Raw genomic sequence first — 18,232 nt, forward strand, 5'->3', positions numbered from 1 at the left:
TTCAGGTTTCCTCAGGGCTCAGTGTTAAACCCAGTTCATACTCTCCAGCGGGGGAAATATACACTGACAGTCAGAGGACACAATAGTGGGTCTAATTCAAGGATAAGATGAGCCGAAAGTCCTTGGGTGACTTTTTTTCTTCTTTTCTTACATCATAAAGTTCAACCTCTTCTCTACATCTTTCCTGCTGTGTTTGAGCTTTCAGCCTGATGCAAATACTGCACAGAATTACAATGTTAGTTGAGCACAGCCATTCCATTGCAAGAGTTTGCTGGGGGCGTATCATTTCAGACCCAAAAGCTTTAATGTGAAAATAATTACTGATTATCATGGAAATGTTATTTGTTCAGGAAAGCTGTTTCTGGGACCACCGCGGCTATATCAGGAACTGCAGGAGTTACAGCATGATCTTTCTGTGGTGGAGGAAGTCACGTTGTTAGTGGGCACCATGCAGGGATCGTACCAGGTAAAGTCTTTAATCATCCGCAGCTTCGCACACCTGATCAATTTCTGACTGCTAATGAATAATTCCCTTCATATTAGGGTTGTGCAAAGGTATGTATTTTCATAGTCGATTAGTCTAAACGACTAGTTGGCCTTAGACAGTTATGCATTATATTATTTGTTAAACACAAAAAAGATCCAGACAAAAAAAAAGACAAACCACTTTTTTCAAAAAAGTCAATTTGAACATAAACAGAACAATCATTTTGGGGTGAAAAAAGCAGCACCAGAACAGTCTTAAACATTGTTTGAAACATGTCATACGAGTTTATTTCATGAATGATAATTTATCAGATTAGTATTTCTAATTTCAGAATTTCATTCGTTTTTTGGTATAATTTCTGCAAATGTCTATTTTGAATAGCTTTGCTAGTATAAGTTCATTCACAACCTTGCTTTCATTATTAAAAAAATATTTAACTTTTGACATTATTAATTATACGTCCACCCTGACTAATATTCAAGCATTTCTAGCTGCTTTTTGTGGCAGCTAATGGCCTCATTTTAATGTATCGCATCACAATCGAGTGATAGAAACTCTGAATTTCAAATAAAAATGCCTTAATTCACAAAAACGTTTTTAAGCTCGCTTGAGATGGTTTTTAAGTTGTGCGAACAAGGGTTAATTCGAATAATGTGAGATGGATATGTATTTTGCGAATAAATTCCTCTTTGCGCAATGGATGGTAAATCCTGACTAAACCGTACCGATCTTGTTCTACAACATCTGAAATGTTAAATGGTCATTCGGAAATGCCTGAGCAAAGTCTGTCATCAAAGTCTGTCATGTATAATTGCCTCCCGGAACTGTTAAACGACTGCATTCCCAAACAGCAGCATCCACCTCCGAAAGCAGTGCTTGTTCGCAAATGTTTTGTACGATATTCCAATTTTACGCATAAGTTAAATTCGCAACTTTGGATAGAAACCCGGCTAATGACAGCCATTATAAATATATACACTAAACATTTGCCACTTTCTATTGCACAAATCTTGTTCAAACAAAAAAAGGATTATGCATACTAACTGAAACATTGCTCACAGCAGGCGATTGGAAGTCTGACTGTAATTGTCTTGAAATGTATTGTTGAAGATGGCGGATGTGTAACAAAAGCTCTGCTGTGATAGCTGTAGCAGCAGTGCTTTCAACAGGGTGAATTTTGAGATGTTCAGAGTTTACCATGCTGACGGTCTAACAGCACACTTAAGCACAACTAACACTCTCCACATGAAGTTTCCATTGTAAATCATTTTTTAAAGCACTGCTGCTAAAAATATTGAAAATCAAAACAATAAAATCTGGAGAAAAGCTGGTCAACCTCATCGATCGACTAGTCGACCCATTCGCAGTCCTATAGGGTGCAACTGTTTTCTCTGTAGGGAAATTGCTGTTGTAAAGTCTTGAATTGAAAGTCTTGTGCTGTTGTCTTTTTGTCCAATTTTCAGTAACTTTTTTACTTCAAATCCAAGTTTGTAATGTTGTGGTTCACCTCTGGCTGGTTTGAAAAACCGGGCAGGTATTAATGCACTTAAATTGCTTTCTCGCTCTTTAATCTCTCTTGTGCTAATTATTTTTGACAATTGTTGCAAATGTCAAAAAGCAGGGTGCTAAGTGTGGTCACCATGCTTAGTCAGTCTGACAGCTGTCTCCCATAAATGGGACTGTGTACGTGTACAGAATCTCAACACTACGGTGGGGCAGGACTGGTGCATGGCTCTTCAGAGGCTCATCCGCATCAAAGAGGACGAGATCCAGTGTGCCAACAAGTGCCGTCTACGGCTGATGGTTCCTGGGAAGCCTGACAAGTGAGTGCTGACTACCCACTGATGCCAGTGGGCACAGGTTACACAAAGTAGAGCTGAGCATTGAATTCTCCTCAAATGTGGGTGAATGTGACAGATACACTGACTGAAACATAGCTAATCATTTCATCGCACTTGTACCAGAAGGATTTCGATTTCTTGGATTTGTCTTGGACGGGCTCTTTGGAGTTACTCTATCAGTCCACAGAGCCAAAAGACTTTTGCTGATCGGTTGGGGGTTTAAACACAGACTGAGCAGCTTTTAAGATTTAATCTTTCTTAAAGTCTGATGGACCATAATGGTTTAGGGCAGTAATCTTCAGTCTTTTTTTAGGACAGAACCCCTTTTGGTGGATGATGAGATGAAGCACGGACACCCTGTTACATAGAACCTTTAATATGTTTTATTTTTATTATTATTACCATTGATGATGAGTTTAGCACCAAATCAGCATATTGGAATGAATTCTATAAGATCATCACAGGAATAAATTCCATTTAAAAATATCTAACAATGGAAAAGTAATGTTAAATCTCAATAATACACCACATTTATAGTTTTTGCTGTATTTGTATTTATATAAATGCAGAATATTAATTATTTTACAGTTGACTTTATACACTGTAGCTTGGGAAGCACAATAAAAGCTTTGGTTGAAATAAGTTCATTATTGTTTAATGCATATTTTCCTTTTCTTTTTTTTTAAGCAATTATTTTGAGATCAAACAGTAAATGGCGGACCTCCTGCTGTATCATTGTGGACCCCCTGTTGAAGACCCCTTTATTTTACCCTTTATTTGATTTTCTTTCCCTTTTTTTGTTGTTGTCTTGTTGCCATTTACTTTTTCCAGCAGATAAAAATTATTTTGGCACAAATAGATCTGTACATACTCATTTTAGTTATGCTGGAACCGAAAGAAGCTTGTTTCACTTGGATTTTGATTGTGTTGATTCCCTCTTGGATTCTCACAGTTTGTGTGTGTGTGTGTGTGTGTGTGTGTGTGTGTGTGTGTGTGTGTGTGTGTGTGTACATCCATTGACAGGTCTGGACGTCCAGTCAGTTTCACAGTGGTCTTCAGTACGCCCAGTCCAATTAGCAAAATCTCCTGGGTCAATCGCCTGCATCTGGCCAAAATCGCCCTGAGTAAGTATGGGATCTCAAACATGAGTAACACATTGTTGACATGTTGGATTCTTTTCTCATGTGTATAAAAACTGAGTTTCAGTGACAGTATCGCGCCTCTGGCTAAGCTTATTGGCGTTTGTGTAGGAGAGGAGAACTTGCCTGGCTGGGTGTGTGTAGAGGATGATGAAAAGACTAAGCCTCCGTTCTGGTGCCCGTTACTGGCCTGCCGGTTGCCTGTGTTTACCCCAAAAATGCAAGATCTGAAGGTAAGTGAGAGACAACCAACCAATTTGTATATGTGTATACTAAAGAAAAAACACTATTCAGCTAGACATAGAAGTCTTTTAATGTTGTTTTTTATGCATTTTACCAAAAACGTTTTTCAAAAAATGAAAGCTCTGTTATGTAAGTGTATCCAAAATAATCCAAAGTACAGCAAAAACAGTAAAATATTGCAATATTTTTACTATTTAAAATAACTGTTTTCTGTTTGAATACATTTTAAAATGTAATTTATTCCTTGATTTCAAAACTGATTTTTAGCATAATTACTGCAGTCACATGATCCTTCTGAAATCATACTAATATTCTGATTTGCTGCTCAAAAAACATTATTATTATTATAATGATAATAATGGGTAGGAAACATTCCGTAAAAAATATTATATATATATATATATATATATATATATATATATATATATATATATATATATATATATATATATATATATATATATATATATATATAATATTTAATTATTATCTTTTAGTGCAGACACAATCAAATTTTATTCATTTTGAAATGTCATCTTTGTTATTATATCAATAAAATATTTTATCACGATCAAACAATTTTTTTCTTTGTACATGAAAACATAGCTGCCCTCTACTTTAGAAAAGGGTTCCTTCTAATGGGGCTTCATATTTGGGGTCCTTAGTGTCAAAAAGGTTTGAAAATCTGTTTTAGCAATGAGATTATATAAGAAAACATTTGAAGACGTTTGAGTAAGTCTCACGCGTTTCACATTTTTCTTAAAGTTACAGTTTTATGAGAAACAGCTATTGAAATATCACTGCACACTCTATGAACTCCTGAAAGAGTAACCTATGAGCAGTGTTTTTCCTGGAGCTGCAGGAAAAAACATTTCCTTTGGGTAGTCAGTGTTTGATCTCAAACGAGACAGATTGTACTCCGATTTAGATTCAGTCATTCATTGGTATGCATGTGGTAGACGATAATTCACTGCTTATTGCTTGGCCAACATGCTAAACTGTTATCTGCCCTATCAGTACTGCACAACTTGGTGGATTGGAAACCTTTCTAACATAGTATTTGCAATCAGACATGGTGTCTGAATGTTGCCTTACATTTACATACAGCTTTGATCTTCTATTTTGTACGGCATTGCTATTCTACACCTCCAGGTCAGTGTGCAGCTTCTCAACAACTGGTCAGTGCCTTCGGTCCACAGGACTTCACATTTTTATTCAAGACTTTCTGCCAGTCCAGTTTTGATTTGATTTATCATTGAACTACAGCTGTGTTAAGGTTATTATCTCATACTCATTCTCAATAGGTGGCTCGTTGATTTCTGTAGTTTATTTAACATTGTTTTTGGAAGTTCTACTGATTTGTCACTTAGATACTGTTATCTGGATAACAGATGAGGCTTTGTCAAAATTGCAATAATGACTTGTTCATAGTCATAAAAGCATCAGTAGGAATGTTTTGTGAGCCACAAACCATGTTCACTGGATGCCACCATATTCCAGGAAAAAGTGTGTTTCTAAATGTTTGGATCTACAGTATAGCTGTACAAGTTTCGGTTAAGTTTCTGTACATTTTGTACATGTTATTTTTGTAACAAAAAGAAAAACAGTTGCAAACAAAATCAATAGCTCTAATGTTATATAGTGCGCAATATTTGTATCATCACAAAGCAGTATAGTTTATAGCCACATTTTCTCATTGTCTTCAAAATGTTCTGGTTTATTAGTTCTCTCTGCCTGACAAAAAAAAAAATAATAATAATATATATATATATATATATATATATATATATATATATATATATATATATATATATATATATATATATATATATATATATATATATATATATTTCTTCCCAAATCCCTACTGTCTAATAGCAGATGTGTTCCATAGGTAGCACTATGACAAATGCTTCAGCCTATTTGCTGTCGGTGCGTTCACTTTACTATTTTCAAAATGTGATGCAATCCCCCTTTAATGATTGTTTTTCACACCGCTATCAACTCTGGATGAGTGTCTGATGTGTCTTCTGGCTCAAACCTCACATGCTCATCTGAACCTGCACCTGATGTTTTTGATATCTCTTGACAGAGGAGGTTCTTTTTGCTTGGGACGTGTAGTACTTTAAAGTCATGCGGTTTCAGCTTTAGGACCCATTGCTGGCAGAAAGTTTAGATTACGGACTAAATATAGTCCCTTGTGTTTTGGTCTGTGATCAAATCAGCTAAGGCTTCACTTGCTTTATGCCTATATTTGCATTCAGTCAGCTTGTGATTCACCAAGCGTGTATACATCTTTCCTCTTTGGTACTGAACAAACGCTCATCTTAACCTACGGAATGTGCATCTGCTTTCATCTGCATTCTGTCATCATCCTTTTTGAAGTACACTCCAGTGCCAGCCTTGCCCAAAATTAGTTTGAATATGTTGCTGTGCTGTAGCTTACAAGTCCCAAGAAAAAATGTCTTCATAGCTCATGTGTTCTTTGCAGTTGATTTGATTACTTGGTGTGTGTGTATATATATATATATATATATATATATATATATATATATATATATATATATATATATATATATACTGCTGTAGTCAAAATTTTATCTGCTAAATGTTAATTATTTTACCAAAAGTCAAAGAGAGATCATACAAAAAGCATGATATTTTTAAAATAAGTGAACCCATTCAGTGTGGATGATTCACAACTGTTCAAACCCTTTCCGATAATGACTATGATTTTAAGATCCATCTTTTCACACTGAGGATAACTGAGAAACTCAAGTTCAAATGCTCAGTGATGCTCCAGAAGAAAATCAGATGCATTAAGAGCCGGAGGTGAAAACTTTTTGAATTTGAAGTTCAGGGTAAATTGAACTTATTTGATCTTCTGGGAAACATGTAGACATCTTCTGTAGCATCTGAAGGGCAGTACTAAATGAAAAAAAAAAAAAATGACACATCTTCATTTTGTTCAAAAGTTTTCACCCCTGGCTCTCAATGCATTGGTTTTCCTTCTGAAGCATCAATGGGCGTTTGAACTTTTTTTTTTAACAGTTGCATATGAGTCCCTCATTTATCCTCAGTGTGAAAAGATGGATTTTAAAATCATACAGTCATTGTTAGAAAAGGTTCAAATATGCAAACGATTGTGGAAAACCAAAGAATTTGAGGGACATGAAAGATTTTACTAAATAAAAATGACTGAATAAAAGTGTATGTAAAATTTTAACTGTATATACAGGTAAAAGAATTTGTAAAAATGTATTGCATTTTAAAATGAATGTTTAAATATATTTTAAAATGTAATTTAATCCAGTGACGTCAAAGCTGATTTTTCAGCAGCCATTATTCATGGTCACATGATGCTTCAGAAATCATTCTGATTTGCTGATATTTGTGGGAAAAGTGACTTTTTTTCATGATTCTTTGATGATACATTTTACAAAAGTATTTATTTGAAAAAATGTTAACTTTTTTACATTATAAATGCCTTAACTGTCACTTTGAAACAATTCCCCCATGCTGAATGTACTATTTATAATTTATAAAAAAAATAAAATAAAAAAAAAAAGGCCCCCAAACTGTTTTTCCATCAAAGTAATTTACAGCAATGATAGCTGGCGAAAAATACAAATTATATATTCTGAGTTGTATATCCTCCAAATGAAAAATTACAAAAACATTTAAGTGATATAAAAAAGTGTAATGTTATAGACATGACATGCCATTAGAGGCTAACTAGACCATGCTAACAAACCCTGACCCCTTGAACAGTTTTCTCCTATAGTGCATGACAGACAAAGCTGTCTGCAAGCCAATTAAATCAGTGCTTAGTGTTGAAAAAGTCGAAAATGGAGCAAAGTGAATGACTTTGTCTTTTGCAAAGGGGAAGCTTCTAGGTACTAAATGAATGGAAGCATGCGTTTATATTTTCTACATATTAAAATGTATGTTTGTGGCAGAGTAGATCTAAAGAAGTTCTTAATACTTAGAAACTTCTTTGTGGGAAATGTTTGATGGTGTAAAGAGTGGGGGGTAAACCTTTGTATCTGCAGATTAAAGCGAGGCAGATCTGTGGCTGCTACAGAAGATGCAGGAATAGACAAGTGTTTGCTTATGTGATGTGAAGTCTGTGTTCAGGAGGAACACCCATGAGATAAACGTGGCTGTCTTTTCAATCACTCTTCTCATAAATACCCTTTCCACCTCCATCAGAACTCAAAAAGCAATAATGAGCTTGAAAAGCAGAAAGAAGGAATGAGGACACTAGAAATCGTCAGGTCATTAAGACGTCTTTCTAAAATGTTACAGTAAGATTCAGCAGCGCAAAAGCAGCACATTCTGAAAGAAAATAACAAGGCTGACACAGAACCTTGTATAAATAATTCCAGTGGGCTAATTCATGTACATATTAAATATTCTGCCTGTTTTTTTCCACGGAGGGGGAAATGTGAATAAAAGCCGTGGCCCCAGTAGATTGCTTAAGATGAAAAGGGGCTCCATTCCCACAGTGCATATACTGGAAGAGCGAGTTTGCAGCAAGTTTGGCACATCAGAGTGCTGAGCATCAGGCTCACAGCAGGAGAGGGACAGCACCAGCCTGCCATTCCCACGCAAGATCCTCCTCAAACACAATAAGGACTGTTTCATCTAAACAGGTCATCCTCTTGTCATGAATCTAGTCTCTGCTATAGGCTCATCTATCAGGAAAATGTAATGGGTTTTCATTAAATTACTGAAAAAAGCTGTCTGCTAGTCCCCGTTTCTATTTAATGTGAGTGATTCAACACATTGCATTTATTTATTTATTTATTTAAAACATGAATAGACAACTGTTTAAGATACATGTATTACAATACTGTATTATTTATAAATGACTATATTTTTAACCCTACATGTAATGAAAAAAGGACATCTTTATATAAAGTTTACAGCTTTGTCTTGGCTAAAAGTGATAAATTGCTTGTTGACTGTGGCTGTACTTCTCTGCCATCACTGAGGATGCATTTGTGTCTCATCTAATGGAAAGTTTGGAACGCAATCACAGGAAATGTCTTGAGTGTGTGTGTGCAAAAAGATTTACAGCAGATCACTGTAATTATAGTCTTTTTAAGCTGCGAAAAAGGAAATGTTCTGTCATTATTTGCTCACCTTAAAGTCATTCCTAAATTCACAAAAATAGACCTTTTTCATAAATCTCCTGGTTCTTTTTTTTTTTTCTTTTTCTTTTTTTTTTATTCGATTAGAAGAAATGGGTCCTGGAGCTTTCAAAGTTCAAAAAGCAATATGTACTAGTTCATCAAGTACTCGTGCTGCAAATAACTTGGACTAACTTAATAGCAAACTTAATTGAAATAACTTAATAGCAAACCCGAAACAATCCAAATGTATCTGTTTTTTGTTATGTCACACTTAATTGGTAATGAAATTGACTTGATGGATTTCTTGACATGATGATACATGAATTATTATGCACAATTATATTGAAAATAAAACCCTTAAAACATTAGTTGTATACTTCTCATGAGCTGCAATTACAAGGTGCTATAGTTAATGTTAAGTTATGTGTGGTGATTTGCTGTGGTAAGCTGTGTACTCTTAAATAATAATAGTGTCAGCAGGGGGTGGGTTTGTCACCAGACATGTGGGCCCTGATGATTAAACCTGGAATAAAAGCTTGTCTGGCTTGTGCATAAATTATATGTGAAAGACATTGGGTGTTTATTAACCTTATGTCTGTGTAATTTGAGCCAAAACACCCTGCAGTCAATTAACTTCCCTTACTTCTCTTTCCAAGCCAAGTGCTGGCTGTGGCCACCAGCTCTTTTAGATGTGAATTAGCTCAGCATGTATCAGAGCTGCCAAAACATGGACAACAAAGTGTGTCAAATTAAGAGTGTCAGTGTGTCCTCATGCCTTTCCCACCATGAATGATGAAAAACCAGAGTTTGTCAAGATTACGTTTAAATGACTTTCCCTTATCATTGAGCAAATTGACATTTCTCTGCGCTCAAGCGTAAGGTCTATGAGTGACACGGTGTCATTTTGATTAATATCAAAGATTCCTGTAGTCAAAAGCAGGCTGCTCTTAATGCTTGCCTTCTTGAAATCGAGCCTCAAGATGCTTACTTTGTGGGTTAATAGAATAATATCCTGCCTTTTTGTTGATCTTCTCAATTTTTTTGCTGATCACTTGTTAGTGTGCAAAATGAAACTGCAGCTGCACCAGAATAGTCCACTGTACGTGAATGCATCCCACACTGCAGAAGCAGAATTATAATGTTAGACATTCAAAGTGAGAGTAAAATTGCATGTCTGCCAGAAAATATTAATAACACAAAAGAGAATAATAATAATTTTATTTAGCTGTTAAATTATGTTTAAAAGTGACAGTAAGGACATTTATACTGTTGTGAAATATTTCCTTTTAAAATAGATCCTGTTTTTGTCTTTTTCTTTTCAAGAATCCTAAAAAACAAATCACAGTATTTACAAAAAATATTGCGCTGCACAACAGTATGTACCAAATCACCATATTTTAATATTTTCTGAAGAATCATGTGAGACTGAAGACTGGAGTAAAAACTTCTGAAAAAAATTCAGCTTTACGATCACTGGAATAAATGCTTTTTAAAATAGAAAAGACTTCTTTCAAACACATTTAAAAAAAAAAATTGTGTGTATATACAGTAGCAATTTAAAAGACATTTTAGTATTGTAATATTCAGCTGATTTCCAGAGCTGCAGCTTTTAATGCTAATTTCTTAAAGTGATCTCGTATGTTTTTTGCAGTTGCAGGCTGCCCTGTATAACCCGGTCCACTGTTCTCTTCTTGGTTTTTCTGCCGCTAGCACATCCTTGCCTCAGGGCTACCTCTGGGTAAGTACACTTTGAACAATGAGAACATATTTTCTTCTTCACCGCACTTGTCCAGGAATATTATAATATCTCTACACATCTCTGATGGTGTTCTTCTCTCACCTCTGATGCAAGGGGAAACGAATCACTCACAAACATTTGAATAGTCCACCTCTAACCAGGGCTGTCATCAGGAAAGTACAACTGAGAACATCCTAAGCCCCCTACTTAAATTTCCCAGACCTTCAGTTATCACGTTTTGCTAAGTAGTCATTTAGCAGGTGTTCTTTTGTCCACATACAGTATACTTGGTCAAAGACACAATGGAAATAGTTCATGGAACATTCCCTGTAGTGTTTGGACCTCCATAATTTGCCTTAGCATAGTATTTAGTTTAATTAACCGATATTTCATAAGCAAGATTGATGTCATTCTGAATACTCATTACATTTTACAGTACAAGTAAATTGAATTATATATTACTTTTTTTTTTTTTTTACAGCAAGTGTGGGTATTATTTAGGAGAGTACCACGATCACTTGTTTTATTCTTGAATGTGTTTGAAGGAATCGGTTGGATGAATGATTCAATGACTCATTCATACCGGTCGCCACTTGCTGGCGTAACAATATAAATTTCACAAGGAGGCACTCCTTCACAAACTGTGAAAAGCCCCAATGCTGTTAGACCATTTTCCAAGCCATGAACCATTTCTTAAATCTGACTGAATCACAGCTCTACATTAAAATGTACTTTTCTGTGATATTTTTCTTTTAGCTTAGAGAGCTTTTCCACCTGAAGCTCTGCAAAAAAAAAACAAAAAAAAAAACACTGTTAGAATTGTTTGATCGACATTTAAAGGAAAGAGGGAAGCAGGATTAAAAGTTTCTCGAAAGGCAGCTCTAGTAACAAACATCAAGCATTCCACATCAAAAGAGATGTATAAATCATTTATCTCATGGCTGTGCTTCCACTATTTTTTTCCCATCTTTTTTGCCGGCAGCCTCTCAGAGGGCTATGTCAGTGACTTCAGACACTTGATGTCCTCCTTCTAATGTTTGTTTTCTTTTTGTTGTCTCTTCGACTACACAGGTGGCTAGTGGGTGTGACGACTCTCACGGGCAGGTGGAGATTTTCTCCCTTAACAGACCCACTCCACGCTCCGTTAAGAGTTTCTCTCTAGGTTCCCCAGTGCTTTGTCTGGAGTATATCACAGAGCCCAGCACTGACGAAGAACTGGAAATACAAACCTCTGAAGTTCCTTCCAAGATCGGTAACACCATCTGTGTAGGATTATTGGATGGCAAGTAAGTCTGAATACATACCTGTATTGGTCTGGAATGATTTGAGTAATTACATTGCAAATTGTATGCAGTCAGTCACAACTAATTTGCTTCTTTCCAATGGAAAAGCGCTTGATATTTCGTGTGTTTGTGTGTGTGTTTCTCAAGCATCCTGGTTTATGGAAGCGTGGACACTGCTGCTCAGTGTCTGCTAACATTTTGTAACCCAGAGTGCTGCCCAGTTCTGTGCCTAAAACAATCTACAAACTTTCTCTTCGCTGGACTGAGTAATGGAAAAGTCGCTGTTTATAACCGAAAGAGTGGAGGTAGAATAACTGCAGTGCAATTTTCAGTGTAAATATAGATTAAAGGGATAGTTCACTCAAAAATTTAAATTCAGTCATGATTCTGTTATTCCAAAACATGATTTTTCTGTGGAACATGAAAGAAGATATGGAAGTCATTGGTCACCAAAACAGTTTGGTTAACAACATTTGTGTTCCACAGAATAAACTCAAACAGGTTTGGGCATGAAGGAGTGTGACCAATGCAAGACTTTTAATTTTGGGTGAACTATACCTTTTATTAACTCTTCGATTATTACATTTTTTAAATTCTGTTATTTTTTTCCCATTTCCTTTGGATTTACATTTGCAGGAAACAATATGTGAACTCTTGGAACTCTGCATGAATTCTGTAAGATCTTCAACAAAAGACAAACACAAAAGCAACCATGCTTTTGCATGTCTTTATTGGGCACGCCATGTGAACATTCACAGGGCAGGGTGGGAAAAAAAGTGTTTCCTCTTTACGAAATCATTTCAGTTCAGCAGTATTTTGGGGATGTCTGGTGTGAATCAGTCTCTTGAGATCTTGCCCAGAGCATGTCAGTCAGGTTGAGGTCAGGACTGGGCCACATCAGACGGGGTATATTATTGTTGATTTATTCCTGGGCTTGGGATCACTGACCTGTTGAATCGTTAATTTCTGAGTTCCAGTTGAACTTACATCCTGCTGCAAAATGACCTGATAAACTTGGGAAGTAATTTTTCTGTCAATGAATGTAAGCTGCCCTGACCCTGAGGCTGCAAAGCCCCATGTGTCTCTCCACCTCGTTTTTCTGAAGAGCTACTAACTACTTTCAAACACCTTTGGCTTCATCTGTCCACAGAATATTTCTCCAGTAGCACTTTTGCAAAGGTGTTTTCATAAATATCACCTGGCCCATCTTAATGATGTGAAATTTAATTTCAGCCAACACACTCTCACACCAAGTTGTATCTATTTTACACTTTGTGTAGTATGAATTTATATGATTTCATATACTTTTTTGTACAATCTGCTTATGCCCGATTAGCTGTTAGGTTTAGGGGTGGAACTTCATGCTTGGCAAAAAAGTTCATGCCAGGTAAAAAGTTCACATATTTTTTCCTGCAACTGTATACAGCACCAATGCCTCATTTTTGATGTTGAATATAGTCTTGAGTAATTTATTCATTTACTTGTTTAATACAAACAAGTAAATCTTAGTTAATTCTCTTCGGTTTGAATTTATCCTCTCTGATTTTACTGCTATATTTTAAAAGATGTGTAAATATTTCCAGTGGCGCCTCTAAATCCAGCATGCATTTTCGGTTACAGAGGGGTTGTGGGATCCAGATTCCTGCAGACATGTGGTTATTGGATGCGCTCCCGTACTCAAACTCCTCCAAATAGACGAGTGTGTGTGGGCCAGCTGTGCCAACCAGGTCTCTGTGATTGAAGGCTCCTCTCTCAGGACTCAGGTAGAGACTCAGATATCATAGACATCAGATCCTTCTCCTCTGAGAAATGCGTTAGTGAAATGAAAATGTGTTGAATGTGATTCCACCACCTTCTCAATGAAGATGCAGTGCACAACTGCTTTTCATAAGACTGTCACGTCAACTATCAAAGCTTGAGATCTGTTCTGTAACAAAGGTTGGTTTAGGAAAGCTTGAAATGATTCTTTTATTTCAGAGTGTTACATTTAATTTCTCTGGCTTCCCGTGCTAGATGCATTATGAGAGAGCATCTTAAGCCACGCATAAAAGGTGTCCTCCCTGTAGAAGCCCAACAGCAAGTTAAAGTGCTAGCCTTTGATCACTTCTGACAGCTGAGCCAACCTCTCTATTTTGCCGCAAGGAGCGCACCCTCCCTCTGCCTTCCTGAAGCTTAATATCGGGATTAAATTCAGCTCTAGAAGTTGGAAGTTCAGTTCAGCTGGAAGATAAGATGTGGGTACGAATATGGACATGTTAACCTTTTTAAATGTGCAAGTCAGTTGTTGTTTGCACTTGAAAGCGCAGAATGTCAGAATTTATCTGTTGTAAAACAGATTGGGTGCAGGAAGTACAGCAGGATGTACAGGCATAGATGGTAATTATGTGGCTACAAAAAAAAAAAAAAAAAAACGGTTAAACTGCAAGGCATGTAACAAGGAAACATTGTGAAATGTTATAACAATTTAAATTAACTGTTTCCAGCATCATTTACAAATGTAATTTATACAATGAATTCTAAGCTGTATTTTCAGCATCATTATTCCAGTCTTCAGTGTCACATGATCCTTCAGAAATCATGTATCATTATTATCATTATCATTATGTTGAAAACAGTGCTGTTTAATATTTCTTAATATTTCAAGGGTTTAGTTTGAATGATAAATTATATGAAAAATAATTATTTTAACATGAAATGTCTTTACTGTCACTTGTGGTCAATTCAGTGGATTCTTGTTAAATAAAAGTATTATACATAAAACATTTTGATGCAGAGCTAGAAGTCCTGGCTACAATAAATAAATACATAAATACATAAAGAAAGAAAACATGCATACCATAAAAAATTTCAAAACATTGTTTGGTCCAACAAGTATTGTTACTAAAAGAGTGTATAAATAAATCTCTACAATTAACACATAACCTAACTTTTTCTTTTGTATATTTTATCTTTTGTGATTATATTAGAAAAATATAAAATATATATATACAAATGTGTGTATATATATATATAGAGAGAGAGAGAGAGAGAGAGAGAGAGGGAGAGAGAGAGAGAGAGAATCACATATTTTCCTAATATAATCAGAAAATGATAAAGTGTGGGTGTGTGTGTATACACATACACACAAAAAGATATAAAATATTATTATTGCATCTTACTGTAATTACTGCTGTGTTATTTTGACTTTTGAAATTATCCATTTCCCAAACATTCTTAGTGGATTTAAGTGGATTATTTCCTAATTTAAGCTTTTATGGTTTTCCTTAAGATTTCTCTCATGTCTCTGATGTAATATGCCCAGCCTCATCTGCCCAAACAGACTTTCTTTCAGCAGGATATACCCTGACATCGAATATCTCCCTTCTTTGAGCACTACAGTCCACAGTGTTGGCCTAAACTTTGATGTTTAGCTTTCATTTCTTTGTCTCTTTCCCTCTAAATTCACCATTCCTCTTGCTCGCCTTTGTTTTTATGCATTTTCATCATTATTTTGTATCTTTTATGATTCCCAGAGTTTTGAAGTTCATCCAAACCCCATGGTTGGTGTGACCCACATGGTGCGCGCCGGAGGAGGGGTGTGGATGGCGTTTTCAGAGGGATCATCCCTACGTCTGTTTCACACAGAAACATTGGAACACCTCCAAGAGATCAACATTTCAACACCCTCTGCATATTTGAGCCCTGGCAAGTCCAATATGCGATTATGCTGCATGATATGAATTCTGTAGGATAATGTTTTGGCACACAGGTCCTCAAAGGGGCATGAGTGGCAAGTACATCTACAAAAATGTTTTAAACGGAGCAGGAGTTGGTAGCAAAATTAATAAAAAAAATAAAAATAAAGACAATTCATCATATTTTCTTCATAGGTCAAAAAACTGTGTGTGTAACCAGCCTGCTCATCTGCCAAGGACTGTTGTGGGTTGGCACAGCTCAGGGCATTATTGTCACCCTGCCGGTGCCCAGACTGGAGGGCATTCCCAAAATAACAGGTGAGCAGCAATTTAAACAAAAAAAGCATTGCATCTAAGCCTTCTTTGTGTTACCAAACACAAACGGTCACTCTTTCCCATCAGGAAAAGGCATGACGTCACTTAACGCTCACAACGGCCCTGTTGAATTCTTGGTTGCCACCTCCAGCATTTTATCCCAAGATTTTCTAAAGCGGGATTCTGCAATGGAAGGTGGGGATTCAAGCAGTGGCGCTGAAGATAAGGAGGCGACAGATTCCTTTCAGGAGTCCCTCCAGCAGGCGGATGGCTCTCCTCAGGCAGAAGCCAAAGCTAAAGGAGTGCTACTGCAGTACCACCTCCGTTCTACCTCTCAGCTCCCAGGAAAGCTCCTGACGGCTCGGCCCGAAGAAACATCCGACTCGACCCAGGACTCTCTGGAGCACACCCTAGAGGACGGTTCCATCTATGAGCTGAGTGATGACCCTGAGGTTTGGGTCAAAGGGCCTGGGCCATCATCTAAGGAAGCGGGACGTAGGGAGAAAGTGACTTCAACCGCCGTTATATCCGGTGGAAAAGGGTTCCGTCGACTCGCTAATTCCTCCAACTCTTCTGACTCCAACGAGAACATGCTCATGGTCTGGCAGCTGCCCATTACAATTTGAGGCAGTAATGAAATCTCCTTCCTTTGGCTTTCATCGTGTTTTTTTTTTTTTTTTTGCAGTGATGAAGGATTGTTGGATCATTGAAGGACAAACAGACTGTAAGCCTGTATGGCTTATGAGGATTATTTATTTCACTTCTCCTCCAGAAGGTTTTGAATTTGAACGAATATTCCAGGTTCAGAAACAGTTAAGCTGCGGCAGCATTTGTGGCATAACGTGGGTTTGCACGAAAAATGTCCTTCTTTAAGAAAAAAATGAATCAGGGCTACTGTGAGGCCCTTACAATAGAAGTGAAAGGGCCCGTTTGTAAATATTTTAAGATATTCAGTTTCAATAGCATAACCATAGGACCTAAAACAACACGTTTAACATGATTTTAGTGTGAAAAAAGCAAAACAATGCAGTGCCATAAACCTTCTAACCCTTAACTGAATTTATTTTGGATGATTTAAAAAGCTTTGTAGCTCAAATAATACATATTTTAACAGAATAATTAATGTTTAATAATTAAGCTTAACAAATAAATCCTAAATTGGCCCCAATCACTTTGGACCACAAAACCAGTCTTATATAGCATGGGTATGTTTGTAGCAAAAGCCAAAAATACATTATATGGGTCCAAATTATAGATTTTTAGGCAAACATTTTTTAGATATTAAGTAAAGATTATGTTCCATTACGTAAATACATCAAAATGTTATTTGTATGTATCAATCTCAGTTAAAAAAAAATTGACCCTTATGACTGATTTTGTGTCGTTTTGTGTTCGGTGTCACACATTTGTTTTTTTTTATAGAAAACAAGGGATAAGTTAAAAGTATTTAACTTTTTTGATGGTAATACCCATAATGTCACAAATTCTTTTAAGGAAGCCGGAATGTTCCTTGAAGTTGATAAACAAGCATTCCATTCAATATTCGTCTGTCATAATAATAGCATGTGCTTCATATATAATGTACCTCAACTGAATATAAAACAAAATAACAACTTTTGTAAATTCCACTATTAACGACTTATACCACCCATTTAATATATTTGATATTTGATTATATTCTATCTGCATGCAAGGAATCAGGGTAAGCGTTGTTGTTTTTTTCAGATGTAATACAAGAAGTAATCCTTAGTATGTATAGGAGTATTGACTGTGACCCAGTTCTTTCTTGTTTAAGTGATAAAAGATGTTTTTTTATATGCCGCACCACCAAAGCAGTGTGTACAGAAAAGTAAGGTAGTTGAATATTCGGAGTCTGTCTATTTAAATGTGTTTCAATGTTAATTTAGTGTGAAATGTGATAAGAAGAAGCAAAGTCTTCGGTGTAGGTACTTGTGTTTGATGGATCTCGTTGTTCGCTGTGTCACTTTGTGAAAAAAAATTAAGTCATATTTACAATGATTGAAGTCTCTGCAATTTTTCTATTACTATTTCATTTGATTTGAAACTGACTGAACATTAAATGGTTTTGAAATGGCATTGTGCTGTAAATTAATAGTGCAGAGTAATATTTTATGTTGAATCTCAGCATATTTTCAGCCTTTTATCTCTGGGCAGCCACTGCCAGCTCTCACGGTAAACATATCAGCAAACGCAGTATGGCGCAGCTCAGGCAGCGGTTAATATATGCACGTTGTGACACCAGTGCTACGTGAAGAGGATGCCAAATCACGTCTCTGGCAGACGTGAAGCAAAACTGATCTGTCAGGATTGAAAGGAGCTGTCTAACAGCCACTCATTGTTCTCATAGCAGAAG

The 18,232-nt window shown here is 36.3% G+C and overlaps 1 protein-coding gene across 16 annotated transcripts in view; it reads left to right on the forward strand.

Moving 5' to 3' along the window:
- Positions 1-17,967, forward strand: part of LOC128011413 (rho guanine nucleotide exchange factor 10-like protein) — a 44,461-nt gene extending 26,494 nt beyond the window's left edge. For all 16 annotated transcript variants that reach the window (XM_052593766.1, XM_052593770.1, XM_052593767.1 and 13 more), the window contains 11 exons: positions 351-466; positions 2,183-2,310; positions 3,352-3,452; positions 3,579-3,700; positions 10,500-10,586; positions 11,658-11,872; positions 12,017-12,174; positions 13,490-13,632; positions 15,382-15,553; positions 15,739-15,861; positions 15,946-17,967. In XM_052593766.1, the coding sequence (XP_052449726.1) occupies positions 351-466; positions 2,183-2,310; positions 3,352-3,452; positions 3,579-3,700; positions 10,500-10,586; positions 11,658-11,872; positions 12,017-12,174; positions 13,490-13,632; positions 15,382-15,553; positions 15,739-15,861; positions 15,946-16,484 (1,904 nt within the window). In that variant the 3' untranslated portion in view covers positions 16,485-17,967. The remainder of the gene's footprint in view (positions 1-350; positions 467-2,182; positions 2,311-3,351; positions 3,453-3,578; positions 3,701-10,499; positions 10,587-11,657; positions 11,873-12,016; positions 12,175-13,489; positions 13,633-15,381; positions 15,554-15,738; positions 15,862-15,945) is intronic.
- Positions 17,968-18,232: the final 265 nt, after the last annotated feature.

This window comes from Carassius gibelio, chromosome B23 (genome assembly GCF_023724105.1).
Source record: "Carassius gibelio isolate Cgi1373 ecotype wild population from Czech Republic chromosome B23, carGib1.2-hapl.c, whole genome shotgun sequence".
In the NCBI taxonomy this organism is placed as follows: Eukaryota; Metazoa; Chordata; class Actinopteri; order Cypriniformes; family Cyprinidae; genus Carassius; species Carassius gibelio.